The sequence below is a fragment of the Hemicordylus capensis genome, chromosome 1, assembly GCF_027244095.1.
Source record: "Hemicordylus capensis ecotype Gifberg chromosome 1, rHemCap1.1.pri, whole genome shotgun sequence".
Classification (NCBI taxonomy): Eukaryota; Metazoa; Chordata; class Lepidosauria; order Squamata; family Cordylidae; genus Hemicordylus; species Hemicordylus capensis.
Window position 1 is genome coordinate 420,380,563 of NC_069657.1, and position 21,154 is coordinate 420,401,716.

General features: G+C 40.9%; 1 protein-coding gene across 6 annotated transcripts in view; it reads left to right on the forward strand.

The window, feature by feature from the left end:
* Window positions 1-21,154, forward strand: part of LPGAT1 (lysophosphatidylglycerol acyltransferase 1) — a 103,805-nt gene that overhangs the window by 52,997 nt on the left and 29,654 nt on the right. For all 6 annotated transcript variants that reach the window (XR_008319536.1, XM_053309984.1, XM_053310025.1 and 3 more), the window contains 3 exons: window positions 2,155-2,273; window positions 5,556-5,651; window positions 8,717-8,990. Coding sequence is in view for 5 of the 6 variants with exons in the window: in XM_053309984.1 (XP_053165959.1) it covers window positions 2,155-2,273; window positions 5,556-5,651; window positions 8,717-8,990 (489 nt within the window). In the remaining variant the exon portion in view is untranslated. The remainder of the gene's footprint in view (window positions 1-2,154; window positions 2,274-5,555; window positions 5,652-8,716; window positions 8,991-21,154) is intronic.

Consider the following 21,154-nt stretch of genomic DNA (forward strand, 5'->3'; position numbering starts at 1 on the left):
CGCCCGCCGAAAAGGACAGAGGCGGCGGCGGGTCGGCAGGCGGCACTCTTGGCAGCGGCGGCGGAACTCACCGCCCGCCCAGAAGGCCAAAGGCGGCATCGGGCGGCACCACCGCGGATGCCCCCCCCCAAACCACCGCAAAAGGCAGAAGGTCCGGCTGGGAGGAGGCGGTGGCGGAGGGCGGAGAAGGCAACTAGCGCCCATTATTTCAACGGGCTGAAAAATACTAGTAACCTATAAAGCTCTAAACAGCTTGGGCCCTAGGTACTTAAGAGAATATGATTCCCACCACCCATTAAGGATCAGCTGAAGAGGTTCGTCTACAGCTGCCACTGGCTTGTCTGGGGCTACTCAGGCACCAGCTTCTTCATTGCTGCTCCAAGGCTTTGGAATGTACTTCTTGTTGAAATAAGAGCTTCCTCATCTCTGACAACTTTTAAAAATCAATTAAGACACATTTGTTCACCCAGGCTTTTAATTAATTTAAAATTTTAATACTTTTAACTTGTTTTAATGTGTTAAATTTTATTTTGATTGTGTTTTTATTGTGAATCGCCCAGAGATATAAGTTTTGGGTGGTATAGAAATTTGTTAAATAAATAAACATGATTAAAAAAATTAAACACCAATCATTTGTCACATTTTTCATTCAGTTCAGAAATATAACTGTAGGGAGAATCTGTCCAGAATCTAATTCTGAAGTTGGGTGGGGGTATATGTGTTTAGGAATCATTCAGAATTTGGACTTTGCTTTTAGAATTTTGAGCAGTTATACTTTAAAAAAAATAACTACTTTTAGTTCTTCTTGAATTTATCTGCTGTGTCACTCAAATCAGGCTATTCCCTTCCTTGAATCCTTACAGTAGCTCTTTAGCCTATCTTGTATCCTGAGTAGATTCCTTGTCCTGATCTTTACCTTTCTGCCCACATTTCCTGTTACACCACTGCTTATGAATTTGGCTTCTCCAGTTCTACCATAATCAGTGGCTCCAAAATCTCTTGCTCCCTTTCAGTTTTCCCCCTTGTTGCCCCTTATCCTTGGAGCTTCAACCCAGAACACCCATATAGAAAACAGCACTCTCTGTCTCCCTTCCAATCCTTCCTCAAAATCTACCTTTTCTGTGGGGCTTTTAGCTTAACCCTTTAGTTCTTCAACCCAACTGGAAATGAAGACTAACTATATTCACTGTTCTTGACAGCATATTGTTTACCTTAACCCTCTCACAAATCTCTTCCCTTTCTTGTATCCATCGCTATTTAGATTTCAGTTATTTATGATACTGCTATCATAAATAAAATAATAATGGTATAATTGAAGCATTCACATGTTCTTCTCATGCTTATCCCTGCCTCCATTTTCTTCTTCTCTTTCCTTTCCCTCTAGGCAGGAACCTGTCCTTTCATTCTTGTCCATCATCATGCACGTGGATGATGCTATATACACAAATAATAATGTCAAGTTGCTACATTTTAGTATTTTTGTGTTTCCCCCCATAAAATCTCAAAATTTAACATAGTCAAAATTGGGAAATGTTGCAAAAGGGATCAAATTAAAATAATACACATTTGAATTTAAGATAATTTGAGAATTTCCCCTTCCAATTTAATTTCCATTTTAGTAGAAATTATTTCTTTTAGTACTTGTTCTTCCCAATTTGCCACTTGGGGTGACTTTGAATAAGAAAAGAGGTATAATCTAATAAAATACCAATTAATATTGGCTGGGAACCAAAGAACCATAAGTTCTGTGAATTTAAAGGAATAAACATCAGTTATCAAACATCAATTTTCCATGCCCCACCTCTTTTTGAAACTGAGGGGAGTTTCAAAAGGATTTTATGAGATGGCATAATGGTCTGCTGTTCTAAAGGGGGAAAACCTCAAGAACTTCATTAGACATGTCCTAACCTTTGGATGCACTTCAAGTAGTTCTTTGGATTCTGGCCATTATCTGCTAGAATGGCTTTTGAGTGAACTTGGGTTGTGTTGCTTACAGATAAGACCTCATGTTTGTGGTCAATAGAAATGTAATAATAATAATGGCTTTGCCTAATTCAACTTTGAACTGACTTGTAGATGGCCATTTAAAATAATTTGTTGTTTTAAAAATGTCATCTAAACAAGCTTTTCTTTCTCTCCCTCTCTTTAAAATAGTCATGGAATGGGGAGATGACGTTAATGTAATCTCAGAAGATGAAGCTGTGATGCTGGTGAACCATCAAGCAACAGGAGATGTTTGCACTCTAATGATGTGCCTTCAAGACAAAGGCACGGTATGCTATTTTTTTGTGCGTGTACCTTAATTATATATTGATAGGTACTCCTGGGAATCTTCTCTGAATTTTAGCACTGGAAAATACCAAAAGGTAACACAGTCCAAAACCCATCCCTGAGGCAGGACCCCGTGCGCACACATCCACATCTACTTAACATTCTAACTGCCCTCCTCTATTACAGATTAACCTACATCCTTCAGATAGCCCTGCCTCACAAGCAGAGAGCAGGACACACAAGCCTCAGGGATGCTTGCAGACTGGAAGTCATTTTCTGGTGGCCCCAAAAAGCAAGAGAAACAACTATTTTATTTATTTATTTATTTAACACATTTGTATACCACCCAAAACGCAAGTCTCAGCAGTTTTCCATTGTCAGTTTCTGACCAGAGGAATTATATAAGCTAAAATTGCATGGTGTTATGTAGGAATAGAAATCAAGGCAGTACGCATGCAAGGACATCAAAATATCCTTTATTTTTGCTTTTATGTACTGAGGACAATCACATTGCATTAGTCACATGATAAAATGCTCTTAAATCTGACCACTGTATTTATGTGCTGAAGTGGGAATAGTGCTCTTAGTGTAATACCTTTATTCAGTTTTCGGAATGAGATTGTTATGAATCCCAGTCCCCATGGTTATTGCTCCCTAATCCATTGTCGTGATATTCTGTACTGTTTCTACTGCCATAACTCTGTATGCTTTTTCACCCATTTTTGCTGTTTGCTATACCAACATTATTTATGCCAAAGACTGAAAAGAGGAAGATGGCTCAAGAAAATGGCACACATGGTTAATTGAGACAGCTTTGAGCAACCTTGTGAAATTCTAGCTGTGGGTTTCAAAGAGATTAGAATAGATTTCCACTTCCCTACTAGATGCATCTTTGTATTGGGGCCCAGCTTAGAAGCAAATCTGTTACCATATTATGTATTTTTATGTTGCAACTTTGCAAGACCGCAGCAGGCATCCTGTGTGTAAGAAAAGGCCTTTATTATTGCTGTTGTCCCATCTCTTCTCCTTCCTCCTCCACCCCACCCCCCACATTAATGGCTGTGGTGAATGAAATGTGCTAAGGGGCCAGGAAGAACAGAAAACAACCATATGGGCATAACACCCATTGGAAACAACCTGTATCAGCAGTGGGCATGCTATAGATAAAGATTGTAATGCAGAGACATCGCGATATCTGAACAAGCAGACGAGGATGGGATAACAAAAACTTTTGAGACAAAGACTCGGAACATTGGCGTCAAAGATGACATGTATTTTACACCCCGATGAACATGGGAACTGAACACCCCTAAACCATCAGCGGTGAAGAAGAATATAAGACCTTGGGGTCCAGTGTACATCATTAGAGGAGAGGGTTAAGTTCAAAAGCTATATCTTCTCCCTCTCCACTGCTGCATCTGCTCATTGCATCCCAGCAATGTGCATCCCCATATTCTCATCACACTCTGGATTGTTGGAAGAACTGATGAACTCACCATTTGCTGGTTCCCTGCCCCTTAGTAACGGACATTTCCCATCTCTCCTCCTCTCCCTTCCCCCTTTCTCCCCATCTGCTAGGTTAGCTTGCTTAGAATCATATTCGAAGCCTTAATTTTGCCTGCTGGGACCTCTTTCTTAATGTAATTCTGAACTTCTCTCCCAAGTAAAATAACAAAAGACACTCTTGGTCTGGTTCCTTGTCTCCCTTTCCCCCCACAACCATTGGTAAACCCATGCTAGTGAATAGCCCCTCCAGGGTAGCTGGGCCCTGTGGACATAGAGGACAGACCGGTTTCAGTCCAGTCACAGAGCACAGATTGCTCTCAGTCCAATCATTTGTATACACAGGGAGTAGCTACCTGGTAGCCAGGGCTAGGAAAAGGGTAGGAGTGCATAACAAGATCTAGTCTGCAAACAGCATTTGCTTGGGAATAATTATTTGTTTGGGAAGAATTCACTCCAGAGGCTGATTCTAGCTTAAGATATATTTGACTGAAAAACTTCTATAGTATTTACTCTTTATTTGTAAATACTACTTGCAGCGAGACTGTAAAATGGCATTGTCATAATTTATTTGAATTTGTTTAAAAGTAAAATGGATGTTGTTGTGGGAAACAAATCATTCTGAAAATGTATACTAAAATTGTTTTCAGTACGTATTGTGAATGGCTTTGAGTGATTGAGGAGATAGGGACATCCTATACTATATAATAAATAGTGTATATGTTTGCTGTATGATTGCTCATCTGTGTTTCTTCAGTTTTTGGCTTTAATTGTAGGTTAACCTATTTTAGTTTTCAACCTTTTAAATGATGATTAAGGTGTAAAGTTCATTCCCTATACAAAGCGCTTCTGGTGTGTGTTTAGGGAGGGGTCCTTTAAAGGAAACGGAGTCCTTGTACCATCCCACCAGCAGCTGGGACAGTATGCGGGGTATGGCCAAAGGTGTGCACAGGGAGTGGTGATTTTTTCTCAGAATGTGTTTTCTCTCTTGAGGAAAGGGCTCAGAGGAACTAAGTGGATACCTCCTCTTTTTAAAACTGAGCAGTTTAAAGGCTGAAATGAATACAGTATATGTTAGTAGGTAGATGCCTGTTCTATAATTTGTTTTAGGAAGTCTGTTTTCTGTTTGATTTTCCATTATATTCTCTTCCTTTCTTTTCCAAGAAATCAATTGGAAGGTAACCTTCCAGTTAATCAAATCAAATGAAGAAAACTTTCAATTGAAATAAGGACTGTTTACAAATATTGCTGTTAAAGGCCTTTTTTAATGCTTGAGTATACTGTAGATTAATGTGAAATCTTTTTTTAAAAATCATCTTCCCCCAAGATGCATAACAAACTGAAATAAAATCTTTTGATTCCCGCCCCCCCCCCCCTAAAATGAAAATGGTGAAGACCATTAGGCTGAGGTGAGAAATAGCATGCTGGGAAATTGTCTGCAAATCAGACTTTGCTGAAAGCTAATAGACTTTTAATGGTAACGTTCGCACATGAATATTCTCAAAGGGCAGCATTTATATTCAGCCTTCTACTTAGTAAGGCAAATGGATTTCTGCCCTATTTGTGCTCTGAAGGGTTACTATGTTTATATATTATGTATATGTATAATATGACTACTAGGAATATTTATATACTACTCTTCAACCAAAGTTTGTATATTGTGTTGCATAGTATATTTATTCTAGGACAAAAACAAATTGTTAGTTTTAGAGGCAGATTGCTGTATTAGTTTTTCTTTATATGCAGAATGCACTGACAAATCCTTATCTGAACTTTCCTAGGTTGTTCGTCAGATGATGTGGTTGATGGATCATATTTTTAAATATACAAACTTTGGAATTGTATCACTACTTCATGGAGACTTCTTTATAAGACAGGTAATGATTAAAATTCATTATATGCTTTTCAGATGTTTGCCTGCGGTGTTTGTAATGCTAGGAACTGTGGCCCCATAGTGTGATCCATTTCTGCAGTAGACCTCAGAATTGAACAAATAGGTAATCTCCCACAGATTAATATTTGAAGAGCATAGAAAGATACAGGAGAATTGAGGGAGAGAGACAAGTATGGAGACTGAGTAAGTAGTTGTAGGAATCAGTTGGGCTCAGAATAAAAATTTGGGATCTCAAAAAGCTTGAGCTCAAAGGAGAACTGAAAACTTCAAGCCCCCCTGCCCCCAGAATACTTGGAAATGTTGACTTAGAAACCCTTTGCGCACACGCACACACACACACCATTTATTTTCCAGCTGGTGAGTTGGGAGTAGTAGTCTTCTCAAGGAGGAGGGTCAAGGGGGAAATAATTTCCTGGTATTTAGTCTTGGCTCCTTGCTGTGGTTCTTGCACAGTTCATAAGCCACAATCTTTGTCAGTGCAATCCCATGGATTAATGGGAAGCAAAGTGATCGGTGTTATCTTCACATGGAGAAATGAGCACATTCCCATATCTGACAACTTTAATAGCTTATTTTTGTACAGATAAACAGCTTCATATAATTATTTGATTAGCAAATCTTAAGATTTATGGTTACAATAATATAACTAATCATAACCAAGATTATGCATATTCCACAAAATATTATTGGATATGGCATTCCTGAGAATCTCAGTTTTTCTTTGCATGACTCAGGATTACAACTACAAATGTGTCATTCAGTCATATATAACTGCAGTATATGATATGTTAATTTGCACATTTATTATTATTTATGTATAACATGAGGATTGCTTTTCTAGGGCCAGAATAAATTTGGAGACCTCTCTCCCTCTTCCCCTACCTCTCCTTGGTTGAATTGGTAATGAATGAAATGTACCTTCCTTTCTGTTCCCTGGAAGGTACTGTTCTTTACCATTCATTGTTCATCAAGTGAAACATGAAGGTTGATTTAAAAACAAACACACACCTTCTACTAGTTGTGGAATATAATAATAATTCATATATGGCAACACAATTCTCTATGGTGTTATGTTGTGCTTTGGATCTCTAGCAGTACTTTAGAATATACCTTTATGTTCAGATACTTTAGAACATTTCAGGTGTAACTCATTTCTGAGTTAAAACCTCATTTTTGTGAGCACCAAAACTAAATACCACCCTTATTTCTATCCTATCTGCAAGGGAAAATTGCAGAAGGAGCTGCTTAATTTTCAGTCAGGTCATTGGCCTGTCTAGTCCTTTACTTTCTTTCTGCACTGACTGACAGTGGCTCTACAAGGCTTTAGGCAGAGGCTTTTCCCAACTCTGCTACCTGAGATCCCTTCAAACTAAAGCTTCCTGGAATTTAACCTACAGCAAGTATATAGAGCCCTTGCTCTATACAAAGCACTTATTCTGTCACTGGGCTCTGGGGCTTATCGGATCATTGCCATCTAGTTTGGTGCTGTTTGCACCAATTGACAAAGATCTCAGGCAGAAGTCTTTCCTAGCAGTGCTCCCTTGAATCCTTTTTAAGTGTAGATGCTAGGACCCTTTGTGTACAAACCATGTGCTCTGCTTCTGTCTCATGGCCTCGCCCAATTTCTCCAAACTTTCAATTTCTCCAAACTTTCAAATCTTACTGAAACTTGTTTTGCTGTTAGTTAATGCTGAAGTAATTTAGTGTTGTGCATTTTAAGTGTGTTACATTTAAAATCCATTGCCTTAATTTTATTTTGGCATGGCTATGATACAATAGTCATTTAGGTGAATATGGCTGAACTGGGGGAGGGGGATTAAAAATTTAAGGTTTTAATTGATTTTTAAATTATTAAATTGTTTTAAGTTTTTTTAATATATTCTAACTTGTTTTATGCTATTGTTAACCGCCCAGAGACAAAAGTTTGGGGCGGTGTACAAATAAAATAAAATAAAAAAACTGAATGATACCCTGATGAACATGAATGATGCCCTGGTAAAGATGTGGCATATGGGTTTTGTAGATGAAGAGAAAGATCCAGACACAAACTCTAACTTGAATAAGGGTTCTAATCATGCCCTGCATAATAGATCAGCACAATAGGGGTGGTGTTGTGCAGATCTGTTATGCACAATAATAGATCTGCAGGCCTCGGGAAGAATATATTTTGAAAGGTGAAATGGACCAAGTTCATTTATTAGCCGATTTCACTTCTAAAACTTGCTTTCAGTTTCTCATAAAAGTAAAATTCAGGGTTGCTTCTCCAACTATGTTTTTGTGTGGTATGAATGCTCTTGTGCTTTTGACTACACAGTTGATATGTGGAGAAGTTGTATCTGTCATATATCTGTGTATTTTACCATATTAAGTTGATCTGTTGCTGACATGATCTTAGATTGACATAATTTATAGTTGGCTTCAGCCCCTTGATAGAAATCCAAAATTTAGTGATTGAGTTGCAGTTGCTGGATTTGATACTATTGTAACATTGTCTCAGATTAACAGGTATTCTTGCACATTTTATTACGCAAAGGGATGGGTAATGTGAGATTTTGTAATATCATAGGATCTATTAGTTTTAAAGTAAACATTAATCATTTCTTAATTTTTTGTACTACCGGACATCCCTATATGTCCTTGCATCAGGAAAAAGCCCTGTGGCTGTAAGTTGGGCAGCCTGAGGACTCTAGGACATAAAGATGTGCTAGTGTTACCTTTCTGAAAGTATGAGACGTGGCAATGCATAGTTGTTTTTTAATCAGTTCTTGTGCACACAAACTCTTTCCAGGGTCATTTTCCTCTCACTGCTGACCCAAAAACTTTGTGGAAGGGAGTCCTTACAGTAGTCTAGTGAAGGTTCTCAGATGACAGATTATTTATATGAAAACTGAAAACATCCTTTTGGGTTTTTAATTGCAATCTTTACATTAAATAACCAAGACAACTTGCTTTGGAAATTTTATTTTAAAAAGTAAGCCAACAAAAATAAATGTTTTTAAAATAACATTAAACAGTATTTAAGTATCCCTCTTATAACCTTCCTCTTAGGGAAAAGCTTACCGTGATCGGCAACTTGTGCTTCTCCAGGAACATCTAGAAAAATATTACAGAAGCCGCGATAGGAAGTGGATTGTACTGTTTCCAGAAGGTGGCTTTCTTAGAAAAAGACGAGAAACCAGTCAGGCATTTGCCAAGAAAAACAATTTGCCATTTCTCACACATGTTACACTGCCAAGACTGGGGGCCACACAAGTTATACTGAAAAATCTGGTAGCTCAGCAAGAAAATGGAACTCTGTCAGGTGGTGATGCTGTGGAAGCAGGTAGGGATCATTTAAATCATTTTTGGAAAATTCATCTAATCAGGATCTCAAAATGAGGTGGTGGATTTTAATACCTAAACATATCTGGTTGTTCTTGAATAATTTAACTACTTCTGTGCAACTCTTCCAGGGTCATAGAATACACCAAACACCCATATGTGTAGGAGGGGAAATTCAGAGTGAATGAGTGATTTTCTGTAGACAGTGATGTATAAATTATTACTTCTCTGTCTTGTTCCCTGTTGTGCATCTGTTATAAGCTTCATGGCCAGAAGGATAATATATAGCTTTCTCATAATACAGTTACAGTGTATTATGGAATTCAAGGTTATTTGCCTTTGGCTGCCTTTAGAACAATTCTGTTGGACTAATTTCCTCCTCCTAGCTTAGAATGATGATTGTGGAATGGAGTCTGTGGGTTGAAAAGTGAAAACTGCTGACAATGTTATGAAAGTGTATTCAAAAAGAGAGAGAGAGAGCCTTCCTACCCCCGCCTCCCTGCTTTCTATGGTTCTCTTTAACACTGTAGTTGTACTGTCTACGAGTTCTTGGTATGGACAATTATTTCTATGCAATTCTATTAGAGATGTGCACAAAACGCGATTTGGAAACCGAATCATGGCACATCCTTTTAAGCCAGAGATTAAACATCCCCTTTAACATGGAGGAGAGCATGTCCATACCTGCTGCTCCTCCCATCCCCACCACTTCCATAATTGTGGCATTCTCCCCAGCTAAAATCAGTGGAAACTCCCCCCTGAAGTGCACTGGTGGGTTGTCTCCCAGCTGCCACTGCGTGATGCCGTGTGTGGTGGCCATTTGCCTGGTGGCTGCACATGCACATAATCCATGTGCATGTCAGTGTCACATGGGAGCAGCAGGGAGACACCCTGCTGGCGTGTGAACATAGCTGGAGGGAGTGCCACGATTATGGAAGTAGTGGCTAGCAGAGGAGCAGGTATGGATTCAGTTTCTGAATTACATTTTGTGCACATCCCTAAATTCTATGAGCCAGACTATATGTGACATTAATCAGTTGTTTGGCTTTGCATTCTTTTAAAAACACAAATAGCAGTTGTAGGGAACCTAATCTGGATCAGGACTGTAACACGAGAAGAGGGACTTTAATTCTTTGCCCCGTTGCAGTCCTGATCTGGATTGGGAGTTCCCGCAGCTGCTGTTTGCTCCAGGGGAAAGTTTCCATTGATTCTGCATGGCCTTCTCTGCATCATAATGCTGCCCTTAACTGCTGTTTTCCTTTTTCCTCTTAGCAGTTTTTGTTGTCCATTGGTGTGCAGTCATGACAAGCACTGTGACTGCCTGAGGGGAAGGGGGTCTGCCCCTTTAATTTTGTGATAGAGCACACATTTTGTATGCAGAGGGTCCCAAGTTCAATCCCTAGAATTTCCAGATAAAAAGCACAGCCAGTCATTGTTGACAATACCAAGCTAGATAGACCAGTGATCTGGCTTCATATAAAGTGGGCTAATATGATCTCAAGATTTCCAATCCTGTCCAACATGCAAAATGGGGATGGGAGGGGGAAAGTGATGAGTAGGAAAAGGGTACTCAATCCTTTACAGCGATGCAGGGTAGAAAACTTTCTGTTTCCAAAATTTCATTGATTGACATCCGGACTAGCATTGTGCATGTGCAGCAGTTCAGGTTCCAGATTACCACTGCTCTGTTGCTTGAGCAGGGGAAGGGATGACATTCTCCCGTCTTCCTTTCTCTCTGTGTGCACCAAAATAATGTTCCTGAGGATCACATGATCTTCAGGGGCATATTATGCTGAATGTCCAGCATTATTTCATAAAAATCATTAATAACAATGAATGGATATCAATGCAATATTAGTCAAGTTCAGCAATTTCAAAGTTGTAATTAATGTTTTTCAGGTGATTATACCTAGGAAGTGTATGCGAAGGTATATATGTTTTGTTGATTTATTGAGTATTGCAGTAAAACAGATCTGTCCACATAAAGATTTGAATTTGTTTCAGTAGAACAGCAAAAGCAAATGAAGTGTATTTATTGATTGTACCCTCCCCTCTCAATGAAATATTTCAGTTCAAAAAACATTTGAGATACAATGGAAAATTAATATGATCTTCAAAAAAACAAACAAACCTGTATAACATGGTGTAATAACATGCCAAATCAGGTCATGATCTCTTTAAGGTAGCAGGAAAATTAATAAAGGAATTATTTTGAGAGAAAAAACTAATGCAGATTTCATGTAAATGAGGTGGAAATTTGCATGTGAAGCATTCCTGAAAAACCCACTTGTCTGATCCTTTCCTCTGCCCCTTTTCATGTCCTTTGTGGCTCTAGCTACCTTTTTCAGTTTGCCTGGGAAGGAAAGCCAGTTTCAGAACTTGGTTGGGGGAGGAAAAGAACTGCATAGAGCCATCTCATTTTTTAGCCTACTTTCCAGTAGGCTTATAAGATCACTCAGTATTCTGTGTGTGTGTCTGTGTGTCCGCCTGTGTGTGTCGGGCCACCTACCCACCCCCATCATCAACTTTGCATTACCTGGACCAATATGAACCAAATTGGGTACAGTTGTAAGGACAAATAGGGATACTACAGTGGCATAATTTGTGATGATGTCATCCACTCCAGTTCAAGATGGCACACGTGTGGATGTTTAGGAACATAAGAACAGCTCTGCTGGATCAGGCCCAAGGCCCATCTAGTCCAGCATCCTGTTTCACACAGTGGCCCACCAGATGCTACTGGAAGCCTACAGGCAGGAGATGAGGGCATGCCCTCTTTCCTGCTGTTACTCCCCTGCAACTGGTACTCAGAGGCATCCAGCCTTTGAGGCTGGAGGTGGCCTTTAGCCCGCTGACTAGTAGCCATTGATAGACCTCTCCTCCATGAAGTTATCCAAACCCCTCTTAAAGCCATCCAGGTTGTTGGCTGTCACCACATCTTGTGGCAGAGAATTCCACAAGTTGATTATGCATTGTGTGAAAAAATACTTCCGTTTGCTGGTCCTAAATTTCCCAGCAATCAATTTCATGGGATGATCCCTGGTTCTAGTATTATGTGAGAGGGAGAAGAATTTATCTCTATCCACTTTCTCACACCATGCATGATTTTATAGATCTCTATCATGTCTCTCCCAGTAGTAGTCTTTTTTCTAAACTAAATAGCCCCTGGTGTGTTGTAGCCTTACCTCATAAGAAAGGTGCTCTAGGCCCCTGATCATCTTGGTTGCCCTCTTCTGCACCGTTTCCAGTTCTACAATGTCCTTTTTTGGATGTGGTGACCAGAATTGTACACGGAACTCCAGGTGTTGCCGCACCATCGTTTTGTATAAGGGCATTATAATATTAGCAGTTTTATTTTAAATTCCCTTCCTAATGATCCCTAGCATGGAATTGGCCTTTTTCACAGCTGCCACACATTGAGTCGACACTTCCAACGAACTGTCCACCAATTTGAACCAAATTTGCTAGGGTTCACATAGAGACGGCTCAAGGGCATAGTTTGTAATGATGTCATCCACCCTGATTCAAGACGGCGGACACATGAACTATTGAGGTGCAAGTGGGAATCAATTTGGTACAGTCGTAGGGACATGTAGGGACACCTTAAATTCATAGTTGTTGGTGATGTCATCCACCCCAGTTCAAGATGACGGACACATGACCATTTGAGGTGCAAGTGGGCTAACTTGTGAACTGATGAGCTGATCTGCACCAAATTTAGTCCAGTTGTAGGGATTGTGAAAATAAAGATGGCAAATTCGTTCTTACTAGAACAACTTGTTTGTTTTTTCTATTGGAAAGTCCCCCCCCCCCTTTCTTGTTTTCTGTATTTCAACTCTGCTTCTGATTCTGCTCTTTAATATATTCTTTCTAGTTAGACATTTTAGGCTCTGGTCAAACATCCCTACTCATTTTAGTGGTCATATTTTGAATCTCTACCTTGTTTTCCAGTTTTATTGCATTCTCTGTATCTTTCAAGCTGTTATTTCCCACTTTATGACCGTTATCTTAATTTTAAGAGGGCTAATTATGCTTTTTCTCCACAATTTGGGGTGGAGACTGCCTTGGTCGGCCTGATGGATGATCTCCAATTGGCAATTGACAGAGGAAGTGTGATTCTTTTGTCCTTCTGGACCTCTTGGCGGCTTTCGATACTATCGACCATAGTATCCTTCTGGAGCATCTGAGGGGGTTGGGAGTTGGAGGCACTGCTTTGCAGTGGTTCTGCTCCTACCTCTCGGGCAGGTTCCAGATGGTGTCCCTTGGAGACTGCTGTTCTTCAAAATCTGAACTCTTGTATGGTGTTCCCCAGAACTCTATATTGTCTCCAATGTTGTTTAATATCTACATGAAACCGCTGGGAGAGATCATCAGGAGATTTGGTGCAGGGTGCTACCAGTATGCTGATGACACCCAAATCTATTTCTCCATGTCAGCATCATCGGGAGAGGGCATAACCTCCCTAAATGCCTGCCTGGAGTCGGTGATGGGCTGGATGAGGGATAACAAACTGAGACTGAATCCAGCTATGACGGAGGTACTCATTGTCCGGGGTCAGAACTCGAGATATGATTTTGATCTGCCTCTTCTGGATGGGGTCACACTTCCCCAGAAGGAACAGGTACGCAGTCTAGGGGTGCTTCTGGATCCAAGCCTCTCCTGGTGTCCCAGGTTGGGGCAGTGGCCATAAGTGCCTTCTATCAGCTTCGGCTGATACGCCAGCTGCCTCCGTTTCTTGAGGTGAATGACCTCAAAGCAGTGGTACATCTACTGGTAACCTCCAGACTGGATTACTGTAATGCACTCTATGTGGGGCTACCCTTGTACGTAGTCCGGAAATTACAGCGGGTCCAGAATGTGGCAGCCAGGCTGGTCTCTGGGTCATCTCGGAGACACCATATAACTCCTGTATTGAAGGAGCTACACTGGCTGCTGATATGTTTCCAGGCAAAATACAAGGTGCTGGTTATAACCTATGAAGCCCTAAACAGTTTGGGCCCTGGGTATTTAAGGGAACGCCTTCTTCTGCATGAAACCTACCGCCCACTGAGATCTGCTGGAGAGGTCCATCTGCAGCTGCCACCGGCTCGTCTGGTGGCCACTCAGGGACAGGTCTTCTCCGCTGCTGCCCCGAGGCTTTGGAATGTGCTCCCTAGCGAAATAAGAGCCTCCCCATCTCTGACAGCTTTTAAAAAGTCTTTAAAAACACATTTCTTCACCCAGGCTTTTAATTAATGTTGTTTTAGTGGTTTTAATGGTTTTAATGCTGTTTTAAAATATTAATTTAAAATTTTTAAATTGTTGTAATGTTTGCCCCCCCCCCCCATTTTTGTCTTAACGAATGTTTAACTTTGTTTTTATTCTGTTGTAAACCGCCCAGAGACGTAAGTTTTTGGCGGTATAAAAATGTTTTAATGAATGAATGAATGAATGAAATAAAATTTTCTGTTAAGGCTATGTGATCCCCTCCCCCGCAAACTCACATTCCATTACTCCTCCAGCATCAGCTCTTTCCTCTCATTTGTCTTGGCTACTTGTTTGCGTGTGTTTGCTCCCACTCCCTTTGCCATCCCTCATTTATTTTTATTTGTTAAACAAAGTTTTCCAATTGCTAGATACTTCTTTCTCCTTGTTGCATTGTTCTTGTGTTAGGGCAGTAGAAGATCTTTTGGCATTTGCTTAGGATGTTTGCAAATTCTTGGATTTGTCACCCCGGGCCAGTTTCATTAACAGATTACACATATATATGTCTGTTGGATTCTCTTGTTTTATTGTGCTAAAATGCATTACTTCCCCTTCTTCAGTATCTTCTTTCTCATCTGCATCTGACTTACTTAGATTTCCCCTTTACCGCCCTCTTCCCCACTCCCTCCCCAAGTTTTTGTTTCTTTTTTTATTGATTAAAAAGGCATATGTTCATGGGTCTCTCCTACTATTTTAGAAAAAATTTTGACGGTTTGTACTTTATTTCTCGGTAAGCTTGTCTATTCCTTGGGTTCTGACTATCGATATATTGGCAACATCCAGCTCTCCTCTGCCATTTCTTTTCCCACCAGTTATTTGTATATTGATTGTGTTTTGGTCATTCCTGTTTTTGTTTTACTTGTCGTTTAAAAGATGAGCTGGAAAAGATGTATGCCTAAAATATTTGAGAACCACTGCTAGTCAGACCAGACAGTACTGGGCTAGATGGATCAATGGTCTAATTCATTTTAATACAGCTGCTTATGTCTATATGACATCAATGTAAACTGCCCTGAGCCATTTTTGGAAGGGCGAGAGAGAGAGAGAGAGAGAGAGAGAGAGAGAGATATGATACAGAAAGCAAAATCCACTAGTACCATCCTGCAACCATATGACATGCAGCTGAGTTTTTAGAAGGTTATAGCTTGGTTTCAAGAGAGGGCTAGGTTTCACCAGATGGACCTCCCATGGGCAGGTACCTTTAACAAGACTTCCTCCAGTGATCTCAGGGATGCACTTACTTACTTACATACTTTGTTTATTTATTTATATTCCACCTGCCAGTGTAATATTGCTCAGTGTGGCTCACATAGGGCTTGAAAGGTTATGATGAGCATCTTGCTTTGAGCCCAGCAATATACTTGGTAACTCAGCCAAACTAGGTGTAATATGAACTCTGTGTTTAGTGGACATTTTGTATTCATTGCTAAATTGTCTTCAAGGAAAGTCCCATGTAGTGTGCATTACAGTAGCAAAGGCAAGAGGTAATCAGATGACAGTGGCCAAGTCATTATCCTGCAAGAAGGTATGGAAATGGCAAGTCAGATGTAATTGGCTAAAATGCACTCTTGACCAGATTTGCCAGCTGGCCATGCAAGAGTACATTCAGGAGTATACCCACACTACAAACTTCATAGCTCAGTGGGAGTCTGATTCTGTCAAGGACAGGCATTCTTACCTCAGTTAGGTAACAGATTCTCAGCAACATGTTAAGTATAGCGTGGGCTGTTGGAGCTGAACCTCCCCCCCCCATGCCTGCATTTTTCAGCTTCACCCCAACCATTTCTCTCCCAGTGGGGCTGGTTTCCAGTTTCAGAGCCTGACTGGGAGAAACATAGGGATGGAACATAAAGTGAAGGTGAGAAGAAGGTTCAGCTCATGTTGACTATTACATTCTCTGTCTTCCTTCCCCTGCATTTTATATGGATTTGGTAGCAGACATGATTTAATATGTGGAAGATTGTTAATTTGATTTCGCTTGTGGGGTTTTGTTATGTGACCAGTTTCTGGTATGTCAGATGCAGTTTCTCCTCTCCTGACATTGATGGCTGATTCTACTCATTTGATCAAGCATATTGCTCTTGCTTGGCAGTCTCATAAGTCTTGTCAGAAATGTCCTTTCGATTACAAGCCCTTCTACTTTCCTTCTGCATCAGTGTTGTTTTATAACTCTACGGAATAAAGGAATTGCTACCCTTTTGGTATGCTAAATCTTTTCAGGAACATACTGCAAACATAGCAGATTCTTGGAATAACTGCTGTTCTTCAGAGAGTGAGAGCTTTCAGTTCTGTCACCTGGGCAACTTTTTACAAGTGTTTAGTGTCTGGCGTTTTCTGTATAATGCTGACTTTGACCCTGCTGCAGGTTTAGTGTTAGTTTTTTTTAAAAAAGGATTACTAATCACTTTGATTTATGGACTAGTGGGATCCCAAGCTTTATGGCAGTGTATCACTACATGTAGGTTATTGTTGAGTTTTTAATATCTGTTTTGATTGCATCACATTATTCTTCTAAGCTTTTTTAAAAACAAGCAGAAGCTACAGATGTGATCACATTTCAGAATAACTTTTCAGGAACAAGATGTTTCTGCGGTAATAAAGTAAAGTGTGCCATAGAGTCGGTATTGACTCCTGGTGACCACAGAGCCCTGTAGTTGTCTTTGGTAGAATACAGGAGGGGAGATTGCCATCTCCCGCGCAGTATGAGATGATGCCTTCAGCATCTTCCTATATCGTTGCTGCCGGATATAGGTGTTTCCTATAGCCTGGGAAGCATAGCCTGGGAAACATACCAGTGGGGATTTGAACCGGCAACCTTTAACTTGGTAGTCAAGTCATTTCCCCACTGCACCATTAAGTGGCTGGTCTGCTGTAGTAAGAGTCCCATAATTGCTGTAACTGTATCATTGGAGTATTGCATGTTTTAATGTATTTCCTGATGCAAATTGGAAAAGGTTAATTAGTAGGAAGACTTTTGGGTTGAAATGGGCTAATAGACTGGCATGTCATTAAGACAGATGGGTTACGTGTTACATCAGATTTTGTCAGTGGCAGATCTAAATGGAATGGAATGGAATGGACAGTACTGTATTCATAAATATTCTTTTGAATTTGGATGCTGCTATATACCTATGCTAGAGTTAGGGATGTGCGAGCCAGTTTGAGGTCAAGCTGAATCCTCTGGGCTGGTTTGGGGGTGTTAGCGGGTGTAATTTTTTTTTAAGTCATACTTGCTGCTGCCTGGGGGATACTGCTGTGGCCGTGGGGGGGGGTGTTTCCTCCAGAATCTTCCCCTCCCCCCGCCAGCCTCTCCCCAGTCTCTGAAAGGCCAGTTTGGCCCATTTTGGGACCATTTCAGCCCTTTAAGAGAGTGCAGTGGCCCTTTTTGAGGTTGCTGTGCATGCAAGCTGTCTATTTGCGTGACCGGGCTGAAACAGGCCTAACCAGCTCTTCACATATGGAGGAGAGGCCTGCGTGGCCAGGGGGAGGTGCCAGAGACCCCCCGCGGCCACAGTAGCACCTCTCGAGGCTGATGAACCTGGTGGTGGATGTGAGTACAATGCTTTTAAAACATTACGCCTGCAAACACCCCCCAAACTGGCCCCAAACCAAGCCAGGTCCTTGTTCGGGGATGTCAGAACCAAACATGCTCAGTCTAGTTCAGATTCAAACCAAACTGGGCAAACTGATTCCATACACATCCCTAGTTGGTGTATAGAACTTACAATAGGAGTTGTGTTCCTTAATGAATGATGGGATTTTAATGTCATTTATTCTTCATTTGTTTGGGGGCATGAGCTGAGACTATTTGAATACAAATAGGTTTTTGGTGCATAACATTCACCTGGTGGGCTTATGAACAATTGAATTTGCTCTGTATTTCTGTCTCTTCGTTTTCTTGACTTACTCACTCTGGACTTCGTTACTTGGATTTTGAATTATTCCTGTTTCTAATTTTGAACCAACTTTAAACTGTTGGATTTTACCATTGACCTTTCTAAGCTCAGCACTGATTGGAGAGTGGCCATTGCTCAGTGGTAGAGCATATGTTTTGTATGCAGAAGATCTCGGGTTCAATCCCTGGTATCTCCAGGTTGGGGTGAGAAAAACTGATGTTGCCCGTCTGTGTAGACAATACTAATCTCAGTGGACTAATGGTCTGACATGGTGGCTTCATACGTTGAGTTTATTTTGTATAGGTTTATCCCCTTTTTGCTGGTGCTCTGATCCTTCAAGAAGTTCCATCTCCAGCCTGGTACTTAAAGGTCTATGACTTCTGCGGGCTCACTTACTTTCATCTAGAATTGAAGTGGACTTGAAAGATGAGCTAGGAGTGAGAAATAGGACAGGGTGTAGGAGCTGGTGAGAGTGCAGGACATGTAGGAGATGGGGCAGGTACAGCAAAGCAGTTCAGAAGATGTAAGAGCAGGGTGGCTATATTCACTGAAATTTCTGTGTTGCAAGATAGGTTGTAGAAAATCAAGTGTGTTGTGGGGATACAATTACATATGCACCAAACTACTTGTGATGTGGGAGCTACACGTTTAGTATTCCTGTTATCTTGAGTGTGATGTGAGTTTCGTTTTGGCCCGGAAGTAGTTATGGGGGTGGGTGAAATCTGGACTGGGGCTGTGGTGTGGTGGGAGGGGGGAATCTAACCCTTTACTACTGCACCATAGCCCGAATTGAAATCCCTCCCGCCCAGACTTCTGATATCTGCATAGAAGAGAGAAAAGCTTATGAGTACATTTTTTCAGAAAAGCTAAATTAATGTTGGACTTTCAAAGTCTATCAGGAATAGTATTTATAAGGCTTTGCTGCAGCAAGCTACTGCCACCTGCAGAACAAACAAATAAATCTCCAGTAGAACAAACCCACATTTCTTATTTTGGTCTATAGATAGCATCAACTTGTTTCAGCAATTTCTTCTAGATCTAGCTAAGATGAGTTCTGTTACTTGCTGATTATACTGAGCTTTGTTTTGTGAGTTCTGCTTCCACTGCAAGTTGGGGTTAATGTTAACAATTTCTGACTGTTAATAATAAGCTAAATAAATATTGGAGAATCTGTGGATACATTTGATGTTTACTCATTTCCTGATGGTGCCTAAGTGTGATTTTCATTACAGTTCACATCCTCAAGGTGTGTCTTGTTTGGTTTGTGTGGGAGGATACATGTGTTTGTTGTTAACTGTGTTAAACTAAACTGGACATCAGAGATGTATTTATTTATTTTTTAGTTTTTTAAATTAAATATTCAGCTGCTGTTCAGTTGAAGCTCTCAGAGCAGGCATACAATAAAAAACGCGAACAGTAAATCATCAAGTGCAAAAAAACAAAACAAGCTGCATTCTAGCATAGATGTATTTGGCAATTAAGATTATTTTCACCTGATGCAAAAGCAATACAAAAATGGTACCAGGTGAGCTTATTTAGCGAGGAAATTCCGAGTGCAAGATGTTGCAACCAACAAGGTCCTGTTTCCAGTCACCATCTGCCTCAGCTCAGATGTCCGGGGAACCCAAAGCACCGCCCCTAAGGACAATCTTAGGATCTGGGCAGGTTCATGTGGGAGAAGGTGATCCTTTAGATACCCTAGTCCCAAATCATTTAGGTATTTGAAATTTAAAACTAGCACTTTGAATTATGCTTGAAAATGGACTGGAAGCCAATGTACGTAACTTTTTCCAAACTGGCTAGGCCTGTTCCATGTGTCCAGTCCCAATCCGTATGCCTGCACTAGCATTTTGCATTAACTCTAGTTTCCAAACAGTCTTCAGAAGGAACCCCATGTCAAATGCATCAGCATTGCAGTAGTTCATTACTGTGACCAGTTGAGGAGGGACATTAGGTGATGGAAGGTGCTCCATGCCAGAGGTCACTTTGGTCTCCTAATATAAAGCCTTAATAAAGAATATATTCTTACAATCTAAACACACCCTCAGACTGTGAATTCGATTTTTCAGGGGTAGTGTGGCACCATCCAGAACAGGATGAACATCATCTCCCAATCAGGATTCTCCATCCACTCATAGCACATTTGTCTAGATTAAGCTTCAGTTTGTTGGCCCCTGTACAGTCTATTAATGATTGTAGGCAACAGCACTTCCACAGCTTCGTCTCAATTAGATGAGAAGGAGAAACAGAGTTGTGTAGCATTGCCTTCCTGATAACACTGCACTGGAAATCTCCTCATGACCTCACTCAGTCATTTAATGTAGATATTAAACTGTGGAGAACAAAGCATAACTGCCTTGGGGCAGTGCAATAGTTCCCCAACACCTCCTTCTGGAAACAACCATCCAAGCAGGAACAAAATGACTGCAAAACAGTCCCCACTGCCCATTCTCATTCTGGAAAGTTGCTGCAGAAGGATACCATGGTCAGTGGTATCAAATGCCACTGGGAGGTCCAAGAGAGTAAACAGGGGTTTCTCTCCCCCCTCCCCCAACCCAACATAAGTAATCTCTCAACCAAAACTGAAACTGGATTGAAGTGTCCCTACCCATACACCTAATCTGGATTTGCCTTCCTCCCCCCCCGCCAGCTTTTGTGAGGGGTGCCATTTTAGAAGCACACCTTTTAAGCACATGTTCTCCCCCCCCCCGCCAACAGCACCATGTACTCAGCCAAAATCTGCGCGCCCCCCCCCCACACAGCTTTTTCTGGGAAGTATTGGCACATCCACCTCCCCCTGTGCTGTGGTCCTGATCAGGATTGGGCCTGCCTGTGACTGGTGTTTAAAGGAAGAGGGGAGCTGCTGCTGACTGGAAGCATACATTTCAATGAACATCTGATTTGACCCTCAGTGAATTCCTTCCTGGTTCAAGGTGTCATGTGTGGATTTCATTGTGTGCTTGTGATAGTGTCTGCTTCTAAGCATTTATTTATTGTGCTGCTACTTGCACAGAGCAAGGGACAT